The 22,283-nt window shown below is 52.6% G+C and overlaps 1 protein-coding gene across 1 annotated transcript in view; it reads left to right on the top strand.

The window, feature by feature from the left end:
* The first annotated feature begins 6,954 nt into the window (after positions 1–6,954).
* CEP164 (centrosomal protein 164) overlaps positions 6,955–22,283 on the top strand; it is a 43,034-nt gene continuing 27,705 nt past the window's right edge. Inside the window, exons 1-3 of the mRNA XM_056107538.1 lie at positions 6,955–7,067; positions 12,608–12,710; positions 18,472–18,583. Coding sequence (XP_055963513.1) covers positions 12,629–12,710; positions 18,472–18,583 — 194 coding nt within the window. The 5' untranslated portion in view covers positions 6,955–7,067; positions 12,608–12,628. The remainder of the gene's footprint in view (positions 7,068–12,607; positions 12,711–18,471; positions 18,584–22,283) is intronic.

Genomic DNA, 22,283 nt, shown 5'->3' with positions numbered 1-22,283 from the left:
TGTGATACACCACACACACACATACACACACTGCAAAGAGGTGCCCCTGAGCTCATAGCCTGGAGTAAGCTCTGAGCACTTCCAGGTATGATACGCACACACACACACAGACACACACACACAGACACACACACACACACAGAATGGGTAAGGTTTCCACGAGCAGAGATGGTGGAGAACAAGATAAAGGGCCTTGAAGCTTATTCACGGTGCTCTGCGGCTGCAGAAGGGAAAGGTCAGGGGCCTTTTCTATTCTGGCTGGGGTCGGCAGTCTGGAGGCCGGGCCGGGTGGGATGGCTTTGCTCTCTACATCTTCCTCTGTCTTGTTTGTTTGCTTGCTTGCTTTTTGGGTGGGGGTCACACCAGGCGATATTCAAGGCTGACTCCTGCTTCTGCACTCAGGAATCACTCCTGGCGGTGCTCAGGCGTGGGAAGCTGCAGATGAAACTGGGTCGGCTGCGTGCAAGGCCAAAGCCCTCCCCTCTGGACTATCTTGAGTCTTTGATGTTCTTCCCTTGGAAGATGCCCCAAATCCTGAAACACTCTGGATTCCCGTGCCATCACTCACACCCAGGATAGATGGCAGTTGTCAGCTGAGGTGTTATCAGTCCAAGAAGAATCTGTGTCTTCTCGGGTAGGAACACAAAACAAAAAGCTTTAGAGCACAGTCAGTCACGGAGAACAGCCAAATGATTGTGATGTATCACTGGGCTCTTTATCAAACATGGAAGGCAGTTGACAAAATTCAGTTGTCATTATGCTAAAAATGGGAAACTTTAAAGGAGACCACAGAAAGTCTTAGAAAACGCAACAGGAAATGGCTGGAAGTGCTTCTGTGAAAGCCAGGTAGGGGAAAGAGAAAGAACCGTCAGCACCCTTCTTACCCCACAGTCCAGGACAGTTGTGTTGCTCGCTCAGTAAAACAAGAAAAGGAGCATCGGGGAAGCAAAGCATCACTGTATGATGTGGCTAGGAATCCTAACCAATAAGCTGGTTGCACACAAATTAAAATTAAAAAATAGTGATGATAGGTACGTCAGGCAGGGTGCTTGCCTTGCATGCAGTCAACCTGGGTTTGATCCCTGGCAGTCCAGATGGCCCCCCAAGCCCACCAGTAGTGATCCCTGAGTGCAGAGCCAGGAATAAACACTGATGGGTATGTCCCCCTCACCCCCAAAAACGTAATCAAGGAAAATTTACACTGGTGGTGGTTTGGTGCTGGAACATTGTAGACCTGAAACTCTGTTATGAACATCGTGGTGTCTTAATAAAAAATTAAAATTAAAATAGGGGGACAGAGAGATAATATAGAGGGAAGGTGCTTGCCATGCGTGTGGGCAACCCAGATTCAATCCCCAACACCCCAATAGGGTCTCCTGAACCGTTCCAGGAGTACTTCCTGGGCAAAGAGCTATGAGTAAGCCCTGAAATTGCTGGATATGGCTCAAAAACAGTAACAAAAAATTAAAATAGGATGGGGGAGATCTAGAGTGCATGCCTAATATACAGGTTGTCCAGATTCAATTCCCAGAACTTCAGAATACCCCAGAGGACCATCCGCATTGACCTAGTACTGTCCTCCCATTGTTCATCGATTTGCTCGAGTGGGCACCAGTAACATCTCCATTGTGAGATTTGTTGTTGCTGTTTTTGGCATATCGAATATGTCACGGGGAGCTTGCCAGGCTCTGCTGTGCGGGTGGGATACTCTCAGTAGCTTGCCGGGCTCTCTGAGAGGGAAGAAGAAATCAAACCCGGGTCCATCGCATGCAAAGCAAACACTCTACCCCCGTGTTATCGCTCCGGCCCGTACCCCACCAAAGAAATAAAAATTCAGATCTCTTTCTCTCTTATTTATATAATTAAAAGTAAGTAAAGGCCCTCCCGTTGATCATCAATTTGCTCGAGCGGGCCCAGTAACGTCTCCATTGGAGACTTTGTTGTTACTGTGTCTGGCATATCGAATACTCTCGGTAGCTTGCCGGGCTCTCCAAGAGGGGCGGAGGAATCGAACTCGGGTCAGCCATGTTGGCTGCGTGCAAGGCAGACGCCCTACCCTCTGTGCTATCGCTCCAGTTTTATATAATCTATCTCTCTATATTTATCTGTCTATTTATCTATCTATCCATCTCCTATGTGCCGTACTCTGTACTTTCTCTATCTCTAAGAAGATACATTTAAAGAATGGATAGGCATGGGGTCAGAGAGATTGTACAGTGTATAGGGCATTTGTATTGCACACAACCTGGATTCAATCCTGGCACCCCATATGGTCCCTTGAGCCACCAGAAATAATCCTTGAACACAGAGACAGGAGTAAGCCCTGAACTCTGCTGAATGTGACCCAAAAAAACAAAACAAAAAAAGGATAATCTTTTTTTTTTTTTCGCTTTTTAGGTCACACCTGGCAATGCACAGGGGTTACTCCTGGCTCTGCACTCAGAAATTACCCCGGGCGGTGCTCAGGGGACCATATGGGATGCTGAGAATCGAACCCAGGTCGGCCGAGTGCAAGGCAAATGTCCCACCCACTGTGCTATTGCTCCAACCCCCCAGAAGGATATTCTTGAGGCCAGGAGAGAAAGCTCAAAGGATTAAGCACATACATGCTTTGCATGTGGGATTCCGTCCTGGGCACTGCATGACCTCCCACACCCCTCAAATGTGACACAGCTAAGTTTGGGCCAAAAACCCATCTCAAAACAACAACAACAACAACAAAACCCAGGACTGGAGCATAGCACAGCGGGTAGGGCGTTTGCCTTGCAAGCGGCTGACCCGGGTTCGATTCCTAGCATCCCATACGGTCCCCCGAGCACTGCCAGGAGTGATTCCTGAGTGCAGAGCCAGGAGTAACCCCTGTGCATCGCCAGATGTGACGCAAAAAACAAACAAACAAACAAACAAAAAATCCCCCAAACCCAAATAGGGACCGGAACATATTATAGCAGGTAGGGCACTTGCTTTGTGTGTACCCAACCTGGGTTCGATCCCTGGCATCCCATATGGTCCCGCAAGCACTGCCAGGAGTAACTCCTGAGTGCAGAGCCAGGAGTAATCCCTGAGCATCTCTGGGTGTGGTCCAGAAACCAAAACCAAAACCAGAAGAATAATTTGAAAATCTTGTTTATAATTCAAAATGCTGTGTCTGAGTGTCATGTATTTTTGTTTTGTTGCTGTTTCCTTCCCTTTGCTGCTTGTCGTGGTGATGACAGGACGGGTGACCCACACGGGGGCTCAGGGTTCACACACTGGGTTGTGCTCACATGCACTTCCGTTCTGCTGCTTCCCAGGGTCTCGTACCTGGTTGTCGTGTGTGCCAGGGATCACACAGGTTGTAGCGGTGCTGAGGATCCCCAAGAGCAGAGCCGGGGGATCATAGGCAGCATGTGGGGGCAGCCGGGTATAAAGCTTGGAGCCTCGCGGCTGCAAGGCAGAGACCCTACCACTGAACTATCCCTGGGGTCCTGGAGTACTTAGTACTTAAATTTACAAGACTTCTGTCGAATCAGACTCCCAGGAATCCATTTCTGGCTCTCCCACCTAGTGGGAGGGAGAATGCAAGTACCAACAGCACTTAGTCGTTCTGTGCCTTAATTTTGTCATTTGGGGAATGGGGCTCAGCAAGCCAGAGCTCAGGTTTTGCATGTGAGAGTCTTGGATTCAACCTCCAGTACCAAATCATCCCTCTTAGAAGTGGCCACAAAAAAACCGGGACTGGAGCAATAGCACAGAGGGTAGGGTGTTTGCCTTGCACGCAGCCGACCCGGGTTCAATTCCCAGCATCCCATATGGTCCCACAAGCACGGCCAGGAGTAATTCCTGAGTGCATGAGTCAGGAGTAACCCCTGTGCATCGCCGGGTGTGACCCCAAAACAAAACAAAACAAGAAGTGGCCCCTAGGGGCCAGAGAGATAGGATAGTGGATAGAGTGTTTGCCTTGTCTGCATCTGACCCAGGTCCAGTCCCTGGCATCCCATATGGTTCCCCAGCACTGCCAGGGGTAATTCCTGAGTGCAGAACCAGGAATAACCCCTAAGCATCTTCGGGTATGACCAAAAAAGCAAAAAAAGAAAAAAAACTGGCCCCTAGCTTTACTGGATGTCGCCCAAAAATTTAGGAAGAAAATTCTATATAAAGAACTTCTACAAGTCAGTTTCTAAGTGAAAATATTTATAGATACCACTGTCATCACATTTTATGTCTTTTACATCAGTAATATTTGGTGTCGGTGAAGGTGGTGCTTGGACAACAAATTATTCCATTTTTATTATTTTTATTTATTTTGTTTTTAGGGTCACATCCAGCAATGCTCAGAGGTTACTCCTGACTCTGCACTTAGGAATTGCTCCTGGCAGTGCATGGGGGACCATCTGGGATGCTGGGAATCCAACCCCGGTCAGCTGTGTGCAAGACAAGCATCCCACCAGCTGTACTACTGTCTGGCCCCTCTAGTTTTATTTTTAGAGAGAAATTTGGCAATGTGTATTGAAATTCAAAAAGTAAATTCTTTAAGCTTACAAGGAGTGTTTTGTTTCCTATCCCACAACAGAAACAGTATATGGCATTGTGTACAGTATCAAAGTTTTGGAAACAAAATACATGGTCATCAACAGGGGAAGGAGACTTTCATTCAACAGATTCATATGGAACCATCTCTTTCTTTGTCTGTTTATATGTCTTTGGGCCACACCCAGCTGTGCTCAGTGGTTACTCCTGGCTCTGCACTCAGGAATTACTCCTGGCTGGGATCTGGGGACCATATGGGATGTGGGGAGCCAACCCAAGTCAGCTGCGTGCAAGACAAATGTCCTGTCCACTGTACTATCCCTCCGGACCCAGCAAAGCTAATGCTTTTTGAAATTAGAAGCAATTCTTTTGCCAATAGGTGTGTGGGGCTGGAGTGATACCACAACTGGTAGGGTGTTTGCCTTTCATGCAGCCAACCCTGGTTCGATTCCCAGCATCCCATATGGTCCCCTGAGCACTACCAGGAGTAATTCTTGAGTGCATGAGCCAGGAGTAATCCCTGTGTATCGCTGGGTGTGACCCAAAAAGCAAAAACAAAGCAAACAAACAAACCCAATAGGGGGGCTGGAGCGATAGCACAGCAGGTAGGGTGTTTTCCTTGTACACAGCCAACATGGCCGACACAGGTTCAATTCCCAGCATCCCATATGGACCCAGAGCACTGCCAGGAGCAATTCCTGAGTGCATAAGCCAGGAGTAACCCCTGAGCATCGCTGGGTGTGACCCAAAAAGCAAAAAAAACCCCCAAAAAACCAAAAAACCAAAAAAACCAAACCCAATAGGTATGTGAAGGGAATACTCATTGTGTCACTGTTTTTCCTCTTTTACATTTTTTGGGGGTCTTTCAAGTGGTGCTCAGGAGGTTCAGGGGCCCCACTGGCAATTCTGGACTAACCTGGATGGCAGTTCAATGCAAAGGCACAGGGATGTAATGATGCTCAGGACCTTTGATGACAGGTCATCCCTGGCAGTACTGGGGGCCTTTGGGGCCAGCAACATCTGGTCCCAATCAGAGGACCATGTGGTGCTGGAAATCTGAGTCATACACCCTAATTACTGTGCTATCTTCTGATCTCAGCTGTTTTTCTTCCTAAGCAGACTCTATTAAAATTATTTATTTATTTAGTCACATCCAGCAATGTGATGGGGTTACTCCTTGCTCTGCATTCAGAAATCACTTTTGGCATTTTTCGGGGGAAAAATAGGGGATACCTGGTATCAAACTCAGGTCAGCTGCGTGGAAGTCAAGTACCCTATCCTCTGTAATATCTCTCTGGCCCAGCTCTGAACTATTTATAATAGATATTGTCCTAGAAACATAAGCCCCACGTTTATGAAAAGCTGGATTGCAGAAGCTGGATCCTTTAACTAACTCCTGATAAAGTGTCTAGTTGAAGCAAGAAGAGCACAAAAGTATCAGCTTTTAAGTTTTTTTCAGGTTCTCCATTATCTTACATTTACATTTCTTTTATTAATGGTGTGATGGGTGGATGATGAAGATCAATCTATATTACTTGATATTAATCATACTACTAAAATCATGAGCAACTAATCTTCTTAAGTTAGCTCACATCACTATAAAGGATTGTGAATGATCCTTTCCTGCTGGGATAAGAAATTCTCATCTCGGGGCTGGAGCAATAGCACAGCGGGTAGGGCATTTGCCTTGCACGCGGCCGACCGAGGTTTGATTCCCAGCATCCCATATGGTCCCCTGAGCACCGCCAGGAGTAACTCCTGAGTGCAGAGCCAGGAGTAACCCCTGTGCATCGCCGGGTGTGACCCAAAAAGAAAAAAAAAATTCTCATCTCGGGACTGGATCGATAGTACAGTGTGTTAAGGAATTTGGCGGTGGCTGGAGCGATAGCACAGCAGGTAGGACGTTTGCCTTGCATGCTGCCGACCCGGGTTCGATTTCCAGCATCCCATATGGTTCCCCGAGCACCGCCAGGAGTAATTCCTGAGTGCATGAACCAGGAGTAACCCCTGTGCATCTGTGCATCGCCGGGTGTAAGCCAAAAGCAAAAAAAAAAAAAAAGGAGTTTGGCTTGCATGTCGGCGTCGCGAGTTCGATCCCCAATATACCATATGGTCCTCTGTGCACCGCCAGGAGTAATTCTTGAGTGCAGAGCCAGGAGTAACCCCTAAGCATTGGCGGGTGTGGCCACAAAACAAACAAACAAACCCAAACCCAAAGCCCCTCGTTTCTCAATCCAGAGCTCTCTGACATTTACTCTAACCCTCTTCGGTACAATTTTGGACTACAACTCCCATCATGCAACGGGAAACGAGCCGCCCGCTTCTGCAAGCCGACGGGCCTTCTAACCAATCCAATGCTAGCGCTCTCATCCGGCGGCCTATTGGCTTCTGGTAGAGGCGGGACTTTCAGTTGCTAGGTTGGTACCCTTTCCGGAAGTGGTTGCTGGCCGCTGCAGGGCAACACCCCGGCGTCCCTGGAAGCGGGGAGCCGGGGTGGTGCTGGGGAAGCTGCGCAGAGCCCGGAGCCAGCGCCCTGAGCCTCCGCGGGTGGGGGACAGGTGAGGAGCCCCCCGAGGGAGGGGAGGCGGTGGACGGCGGCCGCGGGAGGGTCGGGCATGCTCGTGTGCCCGCGGGCGGGTGGGCGGGAAAGCGGCGCAGAAGTGGGGCGAGGAGCTGGACTCGGGCTGCGTGGGTCCCGGAGTGCCCGTCCCGGCCCCGGGTGCAGGCGTGGCGCTGGCCGAGGAGCTGGCCGGGCGCTTGGCCGGCCGGATCGGGCCGGGCCGGGCCGGCCTGCGAGCTCCCCGGGTGCATCAGGGCGCGGGCACGGTGCCCCGGTGCCCCTCGGCGTCGGGGAGCGCTTCGGGTTTGTGGTTAACGTGCCTTGGGTGGGGGGAGAAACTTGGAGACCACTTTCCCCCCCGCGGTCTTTCTCGCGGTCCTCGAACTCAGCGTCCTTCGGCCTTTTTAAACTCCTGCCCTGCTCCCGGCTCCGCTCCCCAGGCAGTTAGAACCCGGGCGGTCGATCTGTGGGTGCCAACCCGCGTCTGCACCGCCTGCGAAGCGGCCGGCCGTGAGTACCAGCTCCGGGGCGCAGCACTCGGCCCTTCGGCCTCTCCCCATCACTCCCTCCTCTGGGCCATTTCACCCCAGTTTAGCTCGCGGCTGCGTCGCGGTGCCTCGCCAGAGCTGGCCAGCGGCACCTCTCCCGAGAGCGCGGTCCTGCGCATCCAAACTGCCCGCCCAGCTCCACGCTTCCGTCCCCTTCCCTCTGCCGCTTCCTGTCCCGGCGGACTCCGTTCACTGGGGGGCCTCTGGAATTCTTGCATCTAGAACACGCAGCAGGGGCACCTGCTTCTTTCAGGCAGTCTGTGATCAGGCAGGACGAGTGTGTGAGGGGGCGAACAGGTAACCCTGATGGCTCTCCTCCCTCCCCCTCCCTTGCTGCGGAGAGCAAATCCTTTACTTCATTTATGGGGGAGCAGGGACTGGGCAAAGCTCCCAGCAGTCCTTGGGAGCTTCTCCTAGTGGCGCTGGGGTCAGAGCAATAGTATAGCAGGTAGGACTCTTGCCTTGCACGCAGCAAACCGGGGTTCAATCCCTGGCACCCCATTTGGTCCCCTGAGCATCACTGGGAGTGCTCCCCGAGCGCAGAGCCAGGAGTAAGCGCTGAGCACTGGCAGGTGTGCCCCACCCCCCAAACAAACTACCAAACAAGCTTAGGCTCCAGCATAAGAAATCTGTGCTCCATCATTCAGACTGAGCCATATCCACAGTGCCCAAAGAGCGCAACCTTCATCTTGCCTCGGATCCCGCGAGAATCTGGCCTTTGCTCTCTGCTCTCACAGCTGCCAACTGAGTTCCTCATTCCCCCGCCCCTTTCATTCTGGACAGCTCCCTCTGTACTTCCTCAGCCTCGCTCTTTCTTTCTTTTCTTTTTTTTTTCTTTTTGGGTCACACCCAGCGATGCTCAGGGGTTCCTTCTGGCTCTGCACTCAGGAATCACTCCTGGTGGTGCTCGAGGGACCATATGGGATGCTGGGGATCGAACCCAGGTCGACCGCGTGCAAGGCAAACGCCCTACCCGCTGTGCTATCGCTCCAGCCCCTCAGCCTTGCTCTTGCCCTTCTGCCTTACACAGCTGCCACAACCGAAGGACCCCTGTAGCCCCCCAGCCTCTGTGTGGAATCTGTCACAGCCTGAGCCGGCTCGGGACAGCCCCCTGGAATGTGCCGCTAGCCTTCTGTGCCCATCTCTCCCTGGCCACCCCTCTCCATCGCCCCTCACTTGTGGGGCAGGGCGGGGGCAAGTCCCCAGGCTCTGGGTTGAGACATGTGAGCCTGGTTGGCCCTGAGACCTCGGCAGGTGTTTTGATTTTGCCCTGCCCAGAAGAGCTTGACTTTGATCCTTTGGAAGGTGGAGCCCATCGTCGGCCCAGAGGCTGATCCGAGTCAAATGTAGCTCTGCTGCCGGGGTGCCAGACAGACGGATGGACATGCTCAGTGAATCAGCGTGAGGCCATTCCGAGTCTCTGTACCTCCCTGTTTTTGTTTGTTTGGGGGTCCCACGTGGTGGTGCTCAGGATTCACTCCTGGCTCAGGGGCAGGGGGACCGTGTGCTGCTGGGAATGCAGCTAGGATGCAAAGCCTGCCCTCTGGCCCCCTCTCATCTGTCTCTGCCTCTGTTCACACTGTTCTTCGTGGCTCATGTGCCCTGCCTCCCTTTTGCTGTGCAGCACGGTTAATCAGAGAGAGCTGCTTCCCTCATCTGATGGGGGAGGGACCATTGCTCTTCCTTCTGCTTCCATCCACTGTCTCTTCTGAAATTTTTCTGGTTTGTTTTGAGCCAACATCAGGCGGCACAGAAGGGTTTTTTTTTTGTTTGTTTTTTGGGGGGTGCACTTTTGCGGTACCAGGACTCGAACCTGTGTCGGCCACAAGCAAGGGCAACACCTTAACCCCTGTACTATCTCTCTTCGTCGTCCCCCTGACCCTCTCCCTAATGTGCTCAATGCATTAGATGAATCAGATGTTTCCAGGGGAGCTTCCCAGCAAGGCTGAGGTCGGGGCCAGGTGTAACCAGGCGTGTGGCTCTGTTTCTTACCCCAGCACCTGATCTTTAGCAGGTGAAGAAAGAGTGGTTGTTGATGCCTGGGGGGCTCCCCCAGGAACAGTGTAGGCTGAAGCTCTTCAAAGATGGGGATAATCTTGACTGCCACAGGGACCATGGGTGCAGCTCTTGCTCCATCAACATTTTGCTTCGTGTATTTCACATGCATTGGATTACTAAATCTCCACGGGTCTTTTTTTTTCTTTTAGATTTATTATTTTTTTAATTAAAAAAATTTTTATTAGTGAGACATCATGAGGTACAGTTGTAGACTTACAAATTTTTGTGCTTGGGTTTCAATTATACAATGATCAAACACCCATCCCTCCACCAGTGCCCATTTCCCACCACCACGGATCCCAGTAACCCTCCCACCCCTCATCCCCACATTCCACCCTGCCTCTGTGGCAGGGCATTCCCCTTTGTTCTCTCTCTCCTTTTGGGTGCTGTGGTTTGCAAAAGAGGCATTGAGTGGCAATCATGTTTGGTCTATAGTCTACTTTCAGCTTGCTTCTCCATCCTGGGAGGATCCTCCCAACACCCTTTATTTGGTGCTCCCTTCTCTCTCTGAGCTCCCTTTCACCCTAGCATGCCCCACAGGTCTTTGGGACAGGCGTCACCCCCATTTCTGGAGGAGGGAGCATATGCAGCTGGCCCAGCTGGCAAAGTACAGAGTTGGGGTTCCAAATGGAGAATGTCCCAGCCCCGTAATCCCCTACTCTGCCGCTTCACCAACTTTTTTTTTTTTTTTTGCTTTTTGGGTCACACCTGGTGATGTTCAGGGGTTACTCCTGGCTCTGCACTCAGAAACCACTCCTGACGGTGCTTGGGGATGCCAGGAGTCAAACCTGGTTGGCTACGTGGAAGTCAAATGCCCTCCCCGTTGGCCCGTTTCCCCCCCAGCTCCTGGTCCTGGTTGCTGATGGATGTTGTGATCACTGAGGTGGGGCAGGTGGATGGACTATTCAGGGGGGCCTGCAAAACGTGGGGGCTCTGTGGCTCCTGGCACAGTTCTAGCCCCCATCTGCCCAGGGACTGGCACGTAGACACATCCTGAGTGGAAGGGACCCTGGAGTTCCTAGCTTGGTGCGGAGGAGCTTTGGGGCTCTCGGAGGTTTGGAGGGAGGAACTGGACACCCACCAGGTAGGATGTTTCCTCAAAGCCGAGTGCCTGGGTCCAGAGTGCAGCATAGCAGGGAGGGCGCTTGCCTTGTATGTGGCTCCCCCAGGTTCAATCCCTGGCAGCCCATGTGGATCCTTGAGCACCGCGGGGTGTGGCCCCCAAACAGGCCGAAAGCCGAGTGCCTTTTCCTTGTCAGGTTGGCCCTGACGCCCTGACTAAGGAACCAGTGGCAACAGCAGTGTCGCTGCAGCTGCATTTGTGTCTCTCGTGGTTCTGAAGCCTCTGTGAGCCAAACACAGTGGCACCCCTCTGCCCCCCCTCCCAGCAGGCCTCTGCTGCTGCCCATCAGGTGCCCTAGCTCAGGGTGATGGTCTGTAGTGCCCGCGGGTGAGTGGGGGGCCCTTGGGATAGCCGGGTCTGAACCCAGCGGCCTGTGGCCTCAGCGCTGGTGCTTTGATCCTGTGTTGGCACTTGGCCACAGCAGAGAGAGTGCCCACAGGCAGTGCTGGAGAGGTCCCCTCCAGGGCTTGTATTGAGGACAGCCCATAGCCTCGGGCCTTCCACTCACGGAACTTCACACAGGCCTGCGGGGAGGAACACAGAGGGAGGAGGAGGAGTGGAGCTCCAGAGTTTGCCAGGAGAGGCGGGGCGGTCTGATGATACTGAGAACATTGAGAGGGCTCTGCCTGTGAACTCAAGCAGCCTGGCTTGGGAGCAGCTAACCAGGGAGGACTTCCTGGAGGAGGAGGATCCCAGGTTGTCCATTTTGCTAGATTCTGGGAGGGACATGAGGTGGCCCCTTCTGCACTTGGGCGGGTGGGGGGGGGTGGGCTCCTGGAGCTGTGGTCTCACTTGTGGACACACACCTGGTCAGCACATGGCTCCATGGACCGGCCATGGGACCACAACGTTAGACCAGTGGTTTTCCAGCCTGTCCACACCTGGGGACTGGCAGGGTCTGAAGATGGGGGGGGGGGGTTGTGATGTGGGGGCAGGTGGGGCTCATCAGGCATTGGCACTCGGGAGCCACATCTGGGTTGACCCGCGCCTCTCAGGCAGGGGGCCATGGAGGGACCCTGGGACTGACCTCAGGGCTGCCTCCCCTCCACCCCCTGCAACCCCTCTTCCTCCTCCTCGGCCCCCGCCCGGCCTCTGTAGCTCTCTGCTCCCAAGGGTCAGAGCGAGCTTTTCAGTGGAATCTGGAGGCTGGCTGCCACGTGGGGGTGGGCATACACACAGGGCAGGTCTCCCTCCCCTGGGAACCCCCAGAAGGATGGTCCCTGCGGTACTCTCCTTGCCACTGTCCTTGCTGCAGAGTCCAACGGTCAGCACGCCCCCAGGCTCCGTGCCCAGCCCCTGGGCTTTCATTTGTTTGGGGGCCCATCAGGCAGTGCTGGGGGGCTGTTCCCGGGACAGCCTGGGTAGTGGGGGGCGACCATGAGGTTCCAGGGCTTAACCTCAGAGTCCCGCTCACGAAGCTCAACTCTAGGGTCTGAGCCCACTCCTGACCCTGGGCCTGGCTGAGCACTGCCGGTGGGCGTCCAGCGCCCCAATACCGAGTCAGTGGTGGTGCACGGTGGGGGGGGGCACTGTCTGCGGGACCCGTTCCCCCGTCAGCATGATCGTGCCTTTGTCTCCCCCTCCTGGGGTGTCCCTTCTCCCTGAGGGTGAATTTGCCCCCAGATGTTCTTGCCCACCACCGAGCAGAGGGAGGCCTGAGTCCTGGCTCCTGGCCGCCCCCTGTGCTGTCTCTGGTATCTGGAACTCTCCCTCCCCAGGCTTTGCAGGGCCTGGTCGGACCCGATGCCACCGAGCTGGCCCTGACATTTCCTCCTGACCCGCTGGCTGGTTTCTCTCTCTGGGGTGCAGGCGCGCGAGCCCAGACCCATCATGGCCGGAAGACCTATCCGCATAGGAGACCAGCTGGTTCTGGAGGAAGACTATGATGAGACCTACATCCCCAGTGAGCAGGGTAAGAGCTGCCGGGGCCCCTGAGGGTGGGGTCCGTCCTCCCGAGCAAAGTACGGAGCTGCCCAGGCCACCTGGCACCTGTCGGGGGAGATGCAGCCTGGTCAGCCCTGGCCTAACCCAGCCCTCACCTGCTTCTGTGAATGGTGCCCCGTAGACTGGACCCTCAGCGCCTGCCCTCACCTGGGGGACCCTGTAACCCTCAGAGATCTCGGTACTGTTGTCCCGCAGAACCCCAATACTCTTACCCCTTGCAAGGATGTCTGTGGGTCTTGGGTTACATCAGTGATTCTTTTTTATTTTTTGGTGGGGCGGGGGCTGGGGGTGGTGGTGAGTGTGGGGCTTCACATCTGGTGGTGCTCAGGAATCAGACCAGGGTCAGCCAAAAGCATAAATAAGCTCCCTGACCTCTGTCCTATCTCTCTGGCCCTATTGATTAGTTGTTTCTTTTTGCTTTTTGGACTACACCTGGTTATGCACAGGGGTTATTACTCAGTTATTACTCCTGACGGTGCTCAGGGGACCATCTGGGATGCTGGGAATCAACCTGGGTCAACCTTGTGCAAGGCAAATGCTCTACCCGCTGTACTATCACTCCAGCCCCCATTGATTAGTTTTTAATGAAAATTTATTTTTTTAAAAGAAATTTATTTATTTTTTAAATACCCATCCCTCCACCAGTGTCCATTTCCCACCACCACGGATCCCAGTATCCCTCCCATCGCCCATCCCCCTCATTCCCCCCCTGCCTTTGTGGCAGGGAATTCCCCTCTATTCTCTCCTTTTGGGTGTTGTGGTTTGCAAAAGAGTTAAGCCTGATTTTCAGGGAGAAATGTTCGATGATTTACTTTCCATTGATCACTTTGTATATAAGGAAACGTCGTACGACCGCATAAGCCGCATAAGCGGCCACGCGGTTTGGAAAAAATGTCCTGGTACCCGCATGCCAGAGCTATGCTTGTAGAAGCTCATGGTCACCAGCGTTCCATCTGGAGAAGGCGGGACAGCAGCACCTACCCCATCTGGGACCTCCCAGTGATATCGGCTCTGTTTGGGACCTGGAGCATTCTCCGGGGGCTGTGGGGCCCTCCAGCCAGTTTTCTTCTTTGTTCTAGTTTTTTTTTTTTTAAATAATTTATTTCTTTATTGAATCACTGTGGGAAAAGTTACAGAGCTTTTGGGTTTAGGTCTCAGTCATGTAAGTATCAAACACATTTCCCTTTACCAATACTTATTTTTAACCGTGAACCCCAATAGAACCCCACCTGCCACCCCTCCCAATTCCTGTGTGGCAGATGAGTTCTAGTTAATACTCTATCTACTTTGACTAGATAACATTGTTTCGATAGAAGATGCACAATTATTGTTTAGAGTTTATGACCCCCCCCAATCATATATGCTGAAACAGCGTTGTGAAATGATTTGCTTTCTACAACTTGGTTTAAGAATAAAATGATGCCGCGCGGTTTTGGATTTCTGCTGTTTTACTTATTAACCCTGGAAGTATTTCTATTAAAAGTTAGATAGTTAAGAGATTGGTTTCTGTGCTCTGGAGTCGTGGCCGTGCCGGAGAGCCACTCGTGGGGGGCAGCTGGTGACCTCGGTCCGGCGTGAAGGACGGCCCAGAACGCCCCCCTTCCCATGAGGCCCCTGCCGCCCCCCGCCCCCGGCTCAAACCTGCTGTCCACAAGGCTCCCGTGCGGCCGCCATCTTTCTTTGCAGAGAGGAGTGGGCCTCTTCTTTGTTCTAGTTTTTAATGAAAATTTAGTGGGATAGATCAGGATAGATCATAAAAATAGTGCCTCAAGGCTCATGGAAGCTTATTTCCATGGGTTTTTTTTTGTTGTTGTTGTTGTGGGTCACACTAGGCAATGCTCAGGGGCTCCTGTCCTTGAGAAGGTGCCTTATCTCTCCCCATCTGTGTTGTCCCCGGGACCCAGTTATGTCCCAGGCACCCAGTTTGGCGGTGCCCTCCAGCCCTATTGGTCCCTCGGTCTTGCTTTCATCCTCCCTCGGGGGCCAGGGGCCTGTTCCCGGGGATCCCCTCATTTATCTGCCCTTCCTCTGCCAGGTGGGCTCATTCCGACTCCACGTCTCCCTGTTTCCTCCAGATTTCAGGCCAAGGCTCCCTTAGGGCCTCGGTTCTGAGAGGGTCCCCAAAGTGTTGGGCACTAACGGAGACCCCCGCAGGGAGCATGGGGGGAAGCGTGGGGAAGCAGGCCCACCCCCCCCCATCCAGCTCAGGGACCCCCCACCCATCTCTGCTCCCGTGGCACCCTGTGGCTCTCCGACCGTGCGTCACCGCCTGGCGGCCCGTCCCCTGCTGGTTAGGTCCCCGGGGCTTCATCAGCCTCAGTCTGTGTGTTTATCAGGTGTCACAGCCGAGCGTGTGTGTCCTGGGCAGGTGTTACCTGTGGGGCGCTTGGGCTCTGGGTGTTGGGCTTCCTGCTAAGGCCGGCGAGAGCCTGAGTGTTCCCGTTTCTTTTTGGTTTTGTCCCGCTTGGCGGCAGATGACGTTCTTGGATTTGATGACAGTGGGTGGGTGACGTTCAGGGGTGACATTTAGGGGGCTGGATTCATAGGACAGCGGGTAAGATGCTTGCTTTGCATGCAGCCAACCCGCGTTCAATTCCTGGCACCCCATAGGGTTCCGCAAGCCCTGTCAGGAGTGATTCCTGAGTGCAGAGCCAGGAGTAAGCCCTGAGCATCTCCAGGTGTGGTCTCAAAACAAAAAGAAACCAGGGGTGAAGGTACTTGTCTTGCAGGTGGCTGGTCCCATTTCTGTCCCTGGCATCCCATGGGGGTGGCATCGCTAGGAGGGGTCTCCTTGGGCCTCCTGGGCACCACTTGGGAGATCCTCCCTCTTGTCACACACAGACAGAAGCCAATTTAAGAGAACAGCTCACAGAGAAATAACACCAGTGCCATGAAGAAATTCGGGGAATAAGTCAAAGTACAACAAGGGAGTTTGGGCCGAATCTCCTCGCCCTCCACATGCGTGACTCAGGTGCGGGCTGGGGTATGTTTCCTGCCCGCCTGCTTCCCCAGAAAACATTCACTGATGAATTCGGCGCCATTCTGCCATCAGCAATTCTGATGTTAGCATCTGATCCCGCAGAACATGACTCCAGTTCATGTCTCCTGTGTCCGAGATGCACCCTGGCACCCCAGGGTTCCCGTAACACCTGCCTCGGGTCTGGTCAGGGAGGCCTGGGCCCATTTTCACAGACTGAAGCTGTGGCAGAGGGTGTGATGAAGGTGGCCAGTGTGGGAAGCGACACATGGGTGAGGGCCTAGGGGGATCCCAGGGCAGGAGCTGCTGTCCTCACCTGTAAGTTCACAAAGTAATCCTCCGGGGCTGCTGCTGCGATGTGCCTGTGTGTGTGGGTTCAGTGGCCCTGAGCCACTTCCCCACATCCCCAGGGCTCCCCAACAGAGACACAGAAAGACGGGGAGGCTGGGGGTCACAGCCTGATGGTGAAAATGGCCCGTCTAATGCAGAGTTGCTAGCAGACTTATAGAACATCTGAAGGGGGATTGAGGTAAGGCCAGGTGTGATCGGTCATTTACATAGATAAACATTTGGCAGTGGAAATTCTCTTGGGGAGATCAACGCAAGAAGACACTCTGTCTCCCAGGGACACCTACATTGCTTTTATCTTTCCCTCCAGTTGTTTATGTTATCAATACTTGCAGTTGTTTGGATAAACACAGTAAGAGAAAAACATCCCAACACTTAGTTCTCTGGGCTGAGAGCAAGCAAGGTTTTCACCATAAATCCCAGACTAAGTCCTCAGGCCAGTTCAGCTTGTCCTTCCCCATGGGGGTCCTGTCTCTTAGGTCGTAGCAGTTTGCATCAAGACCATGCGTTTATGCTTTCTAGGATGTCCCATTTCGATGCCGGCTAGCTTTGCCACTCGCCCCGGGTCCATCCTAGTCCCATGGCGGGACCTCCCTTTTGGGGTGTCAGAAACTGGAGCCCGAGTCAAGTAATTATGACCAAGTAATTATGCCCAGGAGCAGATATAATTCAGAGTCAATCAACTCCCAAAGGTCGGAGCATAGCATTAATGGTCTTTCTGTGTTTAACCAAAGAACATTGCTCTATAGTAAACTATAAAGAGGCTATTGGGGGAGAGAAAAGCAGGTACAAATATATAGCACTTCACATACAAAGCAGTACAAATACAAGTTCAGAATTACCAGAAAGTTTTGGCTTACAAGTAACCGGAATACTCTCGGTAGCTTGCCAGTCTTTCCGAGAGGGATAGAGGCTTTTGGGGTGACCTCTAACCACCCTTGTAGGTGTTACCATATTTGAACCCTATCAAATATGGTACGATATATCAAATATGGTACCTCCGGCTCCGGGCACATCTCTTTGATTCCACTGTTCTTCCTGCATTAACATATGCCTCAGAGACCTGGGCCCTACGCAAACAAGATGAGAACGCCATTCAGGTCTCCCAAAGAAGAATAGAAAGAGCTATGCTTGGAATATCACGTTTCACTCAAATGAGAGAACGAATCCGGAGTTCTGACATCCGTGGACGATCAAGGATCAGGGACGCTGTCTCATTTGCCAAGGTGTCGAAAATCAGATGGGCTGGTCATGTAATGAGATTTAAAGACGACCGTTGGACTAGAGCTGTTATTGATTGGATTCCACGGGATGTCAAGAGACCGCGTGGCCGCCCACCTACCAGATGGTCAGACTTCTTCGTCAAGATCATGAACGATCAGTTTGAGGCCCTTCATGTTCCTGGAGCGAACAGATGCCATTGGGCTACACTAGCACGCGACAGGGACAAATGGAGACGTTACTGGCACCCGCTCGAGCAAATCAACGACTAACGGGAAGTTAAGTGATTAAGTGATTAAGTGACAAGTAACCAGGACTGACTCGGGGAACTGTGACAATGAGAGGTAAAATACAAGGGATAAACTTTAACTAAGTTTAACTAAGTTTAACTAAGTTTAACTAAGTTAAAGTTAACTAAACTTTAACTAAGTTAGGGATAAAGATAAACTTTAACTAAGTTAGGGATGCTAGCAAGGGCATGTTAAACTTCTCTGGGAGGAAGAAGGGGGCAATTCTCGGATGTAGCCTAGGGTCAATATCCAACACAAAGGGAAGGTCGAATTAGGAATGTTAGCAAGGGCATGTTAAACTTCTCTAGGAGGGAGGAAGAGGCAATTCACTGGTGAAGCCTAAAACACAGGGTTGATATCCAACACCCACGCACTCGTGCTGGACCCAGTACCCTCTGCGCCCCTCAGCCCGGTGGTTTAGGAGTTTCCTGGAGGAGGCCTGTCCTGCAGGGGTGATGGGTTCTGACCCATGTCCTGCCCCCTCTCCTCTCTCTGGAGGATGAGGGGAAGCAGTCATGGCTTGGTCTCAGTGGCCACCAGCCCATGAGACCCTGCGGGGCCCACCCTGAGCCGCCTCATTGAGACAAAAAAGGGGCCTTAGGGATTGGACAGCGGGGAGTGCAGGGGGGCTTGTTTTGCAAGTGGCTGCCTAAGGTTCCATCCCTGGCACCCCACAGGGCCCCCTGAGACCCACCTAGTGTGATCCCGAGCACCATCAGGTGTGGCCCCCAACTGAAACACACCAAGACCTTCCAGTGAGACGCAGGGAGACCCCCAGGCTTCGTCAGCGTGGCGCAGGCCTTGGGGTCGGACTGAGCAGGAGCAGGGAGGGGGTCTCGGGGCCAGCCCCCGGCTCACTGTGCTGCTTCCCCCCTTCCCCACCCTCCCCGCAGAGATTCTGGAGTTTGCCCGAGAGATTGGCATCGATCCCATCAAGGAGCCAGAGCTGATGTGGCTGGCGCGGGAGGGCATCGTGGCCCCGCTGCCCGTGGAGTGGAAGCCGTGGTAAGGGCCTTGGCCATCTCTGCAGCCTGCCAGGCTGCTCTCTCTCTCTCTCTCTCTCTCTCTCTCTCTGTTTGGGGACCACATCCGGTGATGCTCAGGGGTTCCTCGTGGCTCTGTACTCAGGAATCACACTTGGCAGGTTCAGGGGACCCTATGGGATGCCAGGGATCGAACCTGAGTTGGCCATGTACAAGGCCAAAGCCCTTCCTGCTGTCTTATCCCTCCATCCTCTCTAGATGAATTTCAGATTCAACTTCTTGGGCTTCATTTTTTGGGCCACGCTCAGCGGTGCTTAGAGGTTACCCCTGGCTCTGCACTCAGGAATTACTTGTGTCTCAGGGAACCCCATGGGGATGTTGGGGATTGAACCCCAGTCAGCTGTGTGCAAGGCAAGTGCCCTATCTGCTGTATTATCTCTCACACCCTAGATTCAACTCTTGTTTTCCCTACAAATTTCCTGTTAGGAGTTTGATTGGAATTGCACTGTCCATATTTATGTAGGTTTTTTTTTTTTTTGGTTGTTGTTGTCTGTTGTTTTCTGTGTGCATGTAGGAGCAGGTCAGATCTGACAGTGCTCAGGGATTACACCTGGCTCTGCTCTCAGGAATTACTCCTGGCAGGCTCTGGGGACCATATGGGATTCCGGGGATGGAACCTGAGTTGACCAGGTACAGGGCAGATACCCTAGCCGCTGTACTATCACTCCATCCCCTCTAGATTAATTTTATTTTTTTTTTATTTTTATTTATTTTTTTTAATAGCTATTTAGTATTTATTTATTTTTCTTTTTTTATTAGTGAAAAACCATGAGGTACAGTTATAGGCTTACAAATTTTGTGCTTGGGTTTCAGTTATACAATGATCAAGTGCCCATCCCTCCACCAGTGCCCGTCATCCATCCCCATGGGTCCCAGCATCCCCCCCTCTAGATGAATTTTAGATTCAACTTTCTTTGTCTGTCTTTTGGGCTATGCTCAGTGATGCTTAGAGGTAACTCCTGGCTCAATACTTAGGAATTACTCCTGGCGGTACTCAGGGGACCAGATGGAATGTCGGGGATCGAACCTGGGTTGGCTGCCTGCAAGGCAAGTGCCCTCCCCAGTGTGCTATCACTGTGGCCCCAAAGCAGGTTTTGTTTCTTTTTAATGCCTCTAAGATTGGTCTTGTAGCTCTTAGATGCATGCCTTGCCCATCCTTTGTCAGATTTAATTAATTTTATTCTATAGACTTTTTGGGGGGGGGGCTTCCCAGGTGTACTTGTGGGGAGCCCACCTGGTGATTCCTGGCCAATGGCACCATTGGTTCAGTGCAAGGGCCTGAGGCATTGATTCCACTGGGCTCTGCTGTGCCCAAGGGTCCCCAGGCCACCCCGGCATGCTGGGACCTCCAGGGCTGCCCCTCGTGATGCTGGGGGACTAGGTGTTACCGGGAATCGAATCTGGGCTGGGCCTATGCCAGGTTTGAGCCCTCACCACTGTGCTGTTCCCATCTTAGTTCATAGTTTTGCTGCTTCTGTCACTGTTCTATTGAGAAATGCTGAATTTCTAGTTTATTCCATTTTGTTGAAATAAAATTGCTTTTTTTTTTGGGGGGGGGAGTGATTTGGGCCACACCTGATGGTCCTTTGGGCTCTGTGCTCAGGGATAACTCCTGGTGTGCTCAGGGGACTGCAGGGAATGCCGGGGATCGAACTCAGGCTGGCCACTTGCAAGGCCAGCGCCCAATCCACTGTACTCTCTCTCTGCCCCAAGATGTTTTGTTTTTGAATCTGCTTAGTGATACTGCTTTGATAGTCTTTATGCGAAACTGACTTTATATTCCTGGGGTAAATGCCTCTAGGTCTACAGTGAATCCATATTATTAAATTTGATTTTCTAGAATTTGGATTTAAATAATCCCCTCCACCACGTCATAGTTTGAAGGGGTAATGTAGACAGAATCTGGGTGTTTTCAGGCCTCCTCGGGCTCCTCCTTTTTCAGTGCTCAGGGGACCACCCGTTGCTGGTATTGAGCCCTGACTTCCCTTAGGCACGCCTGAGCCTGCCCCTTGCACCATCTCTCTTTGAAGGCTGCTTTGAAGACTCTGTATTGCTGCAGTCAGTATCGGGCTTGTGGCCAAGTGCTCCAGCCCTTCAAACCACCTCCCCCATCCCACGTTGTCTTTTTTTTTTTTTTTTAATTTTTGTGGGTGTGGTTCTGTCTTTTGGCTTCAAGGTGTTTCCTCAGTGATGGATAAGAAATTGAAATCACGAGGCAGGAGCGATAGTTCAGCAGGGAGGGCTTTTGCCTTGCACACAGCCGACCTGGGTTCGATCCCTCGATCCCCATGTCTCGTATGATCCTCCAGCACCGCCAGGAGTAGTTCCTGAGTGCAGAGCCAGGAGAAACCCTTATGCATCTCCGGGTGTGACCCCCCAAAAAAATTCAAAAGAAGATCACGTACTTTTTAAATAGCAATATTAAAATATTAGTAGTTAAAATATGACGGATTCAAAGCCCCCCATTCCACAGTGGCGTCCAGGCAGAAGTGTCCCAGCTGAGCAGTGCTGTTCTGCATTTGGGCAGAAGGGGGCGCCTTTAGGTTCTGTTCTCTGGATGGTTGTGGGTGATCCCTAAGCACAGAGCTAGGGATTAGCCCTGAGCACTGCCGGGTGTGGCCTAAAACAAAACAAAAAAAAACCCACAAGAAGCTGAGGTCTGGGTTTATTTTTATTCACCGTGTCGGCATTTGGGGGTGCTTCCTTACTCTGAGAACGCAGGTGTCTCTTTGAGTTTGGAAAGTCCCCTTATCACATCCCTTTCCTGGAAATCTTACTAGAAACTGGATCTTCTTCTTTCCACCCCTGGGGACTCTTGTCTTCTGTTTCACACTCAGAGGTCCCTTGACCTTGCTTGCTGCTCTGGCCTTGCCATACCCGGGATTTCCTCCGGGGGGCATTCAGTGATGTAAGGGGTGGGGAGGAGGGAGGAGGGTAGGGAGGGGAGGGAATGGGGGATGGGGGGGCAGTGGGGGGGGGGAGGCAGTACTGGGAGACACATGTGGTACCAGGAAGGGAACCCAAGCTCGATCCCCTTCTACTTTCTCTCTAGCTCCCCACAAAGATTTCAGACATCGTCATTTTCAGTTTTCTCTCCTTTTGATGAGGGGGTCGGGGGGCCCTACCAGCAGGCTGTGGAGCCCGTGCGCGGGGCAGGGATGGAACCAGGGTCAGCTGCCTGCAAGACCAGCACTTTGGAAGCTCTAGGTTTCCTTTTGATCCACTTCCTCCCAGTCTTTGTGCTGGTTCTCCTCCTCCCTGTGCCAGGAACTCCCTCTTGTCACTCTCCCCGGGAAAATGCCTTTAAGTTTCTCTGAATTCCTCCTTCCTGGGTGCCCCGGGGCTTCTCCCCAGGGGAGCGGCAATGGGTCTGGGCTACAAATCAGTTTCCTGTCTTGGCCTGTGTTTCAGGTGTTCACCTAGCACAGGTGACTTGTTCCCGGGACTGGCTAAGTTCTGAGGACCCCGAATGTTTCCCAGGTTTCTTGTTTCTGGTCTCTGGGGGCACGAGGGCTGGAGGCCACATTTCGTGTCTGTGGATGAGCATGAAAGGACTCTGGCAGTGAAATAGATTATCAGCTCTCTCGTCGGGATTAAAAGTGAGCAGGGGGCGCTGGAGAGATAGCACAGCGGGTAGGGCTTTTGCCTTGCACGCGGTTGAC

Source organism: Sorex fumeus, unplaced genomic scaffold (genome assembly GCF_029834395.1).
Source record: "Sorex fumeus unplaced genomic scaffold, SorFum_2.1 ptg000169l, whole genome shotgun sequence".
In the NCBI taxonomy this organism is placed as follows: domain Eukaryota; kingdom Metazoa; phylum Chordata; class Mammalia; order Eulipotyphla; family Soricidae; genus Sorex; species Sorex fumeus.
The sequence above is the reverse complement of the archived record's forward strand: the minus strand, read 5'-3'. Positions and strand labels throughout refer to the sequence as shown.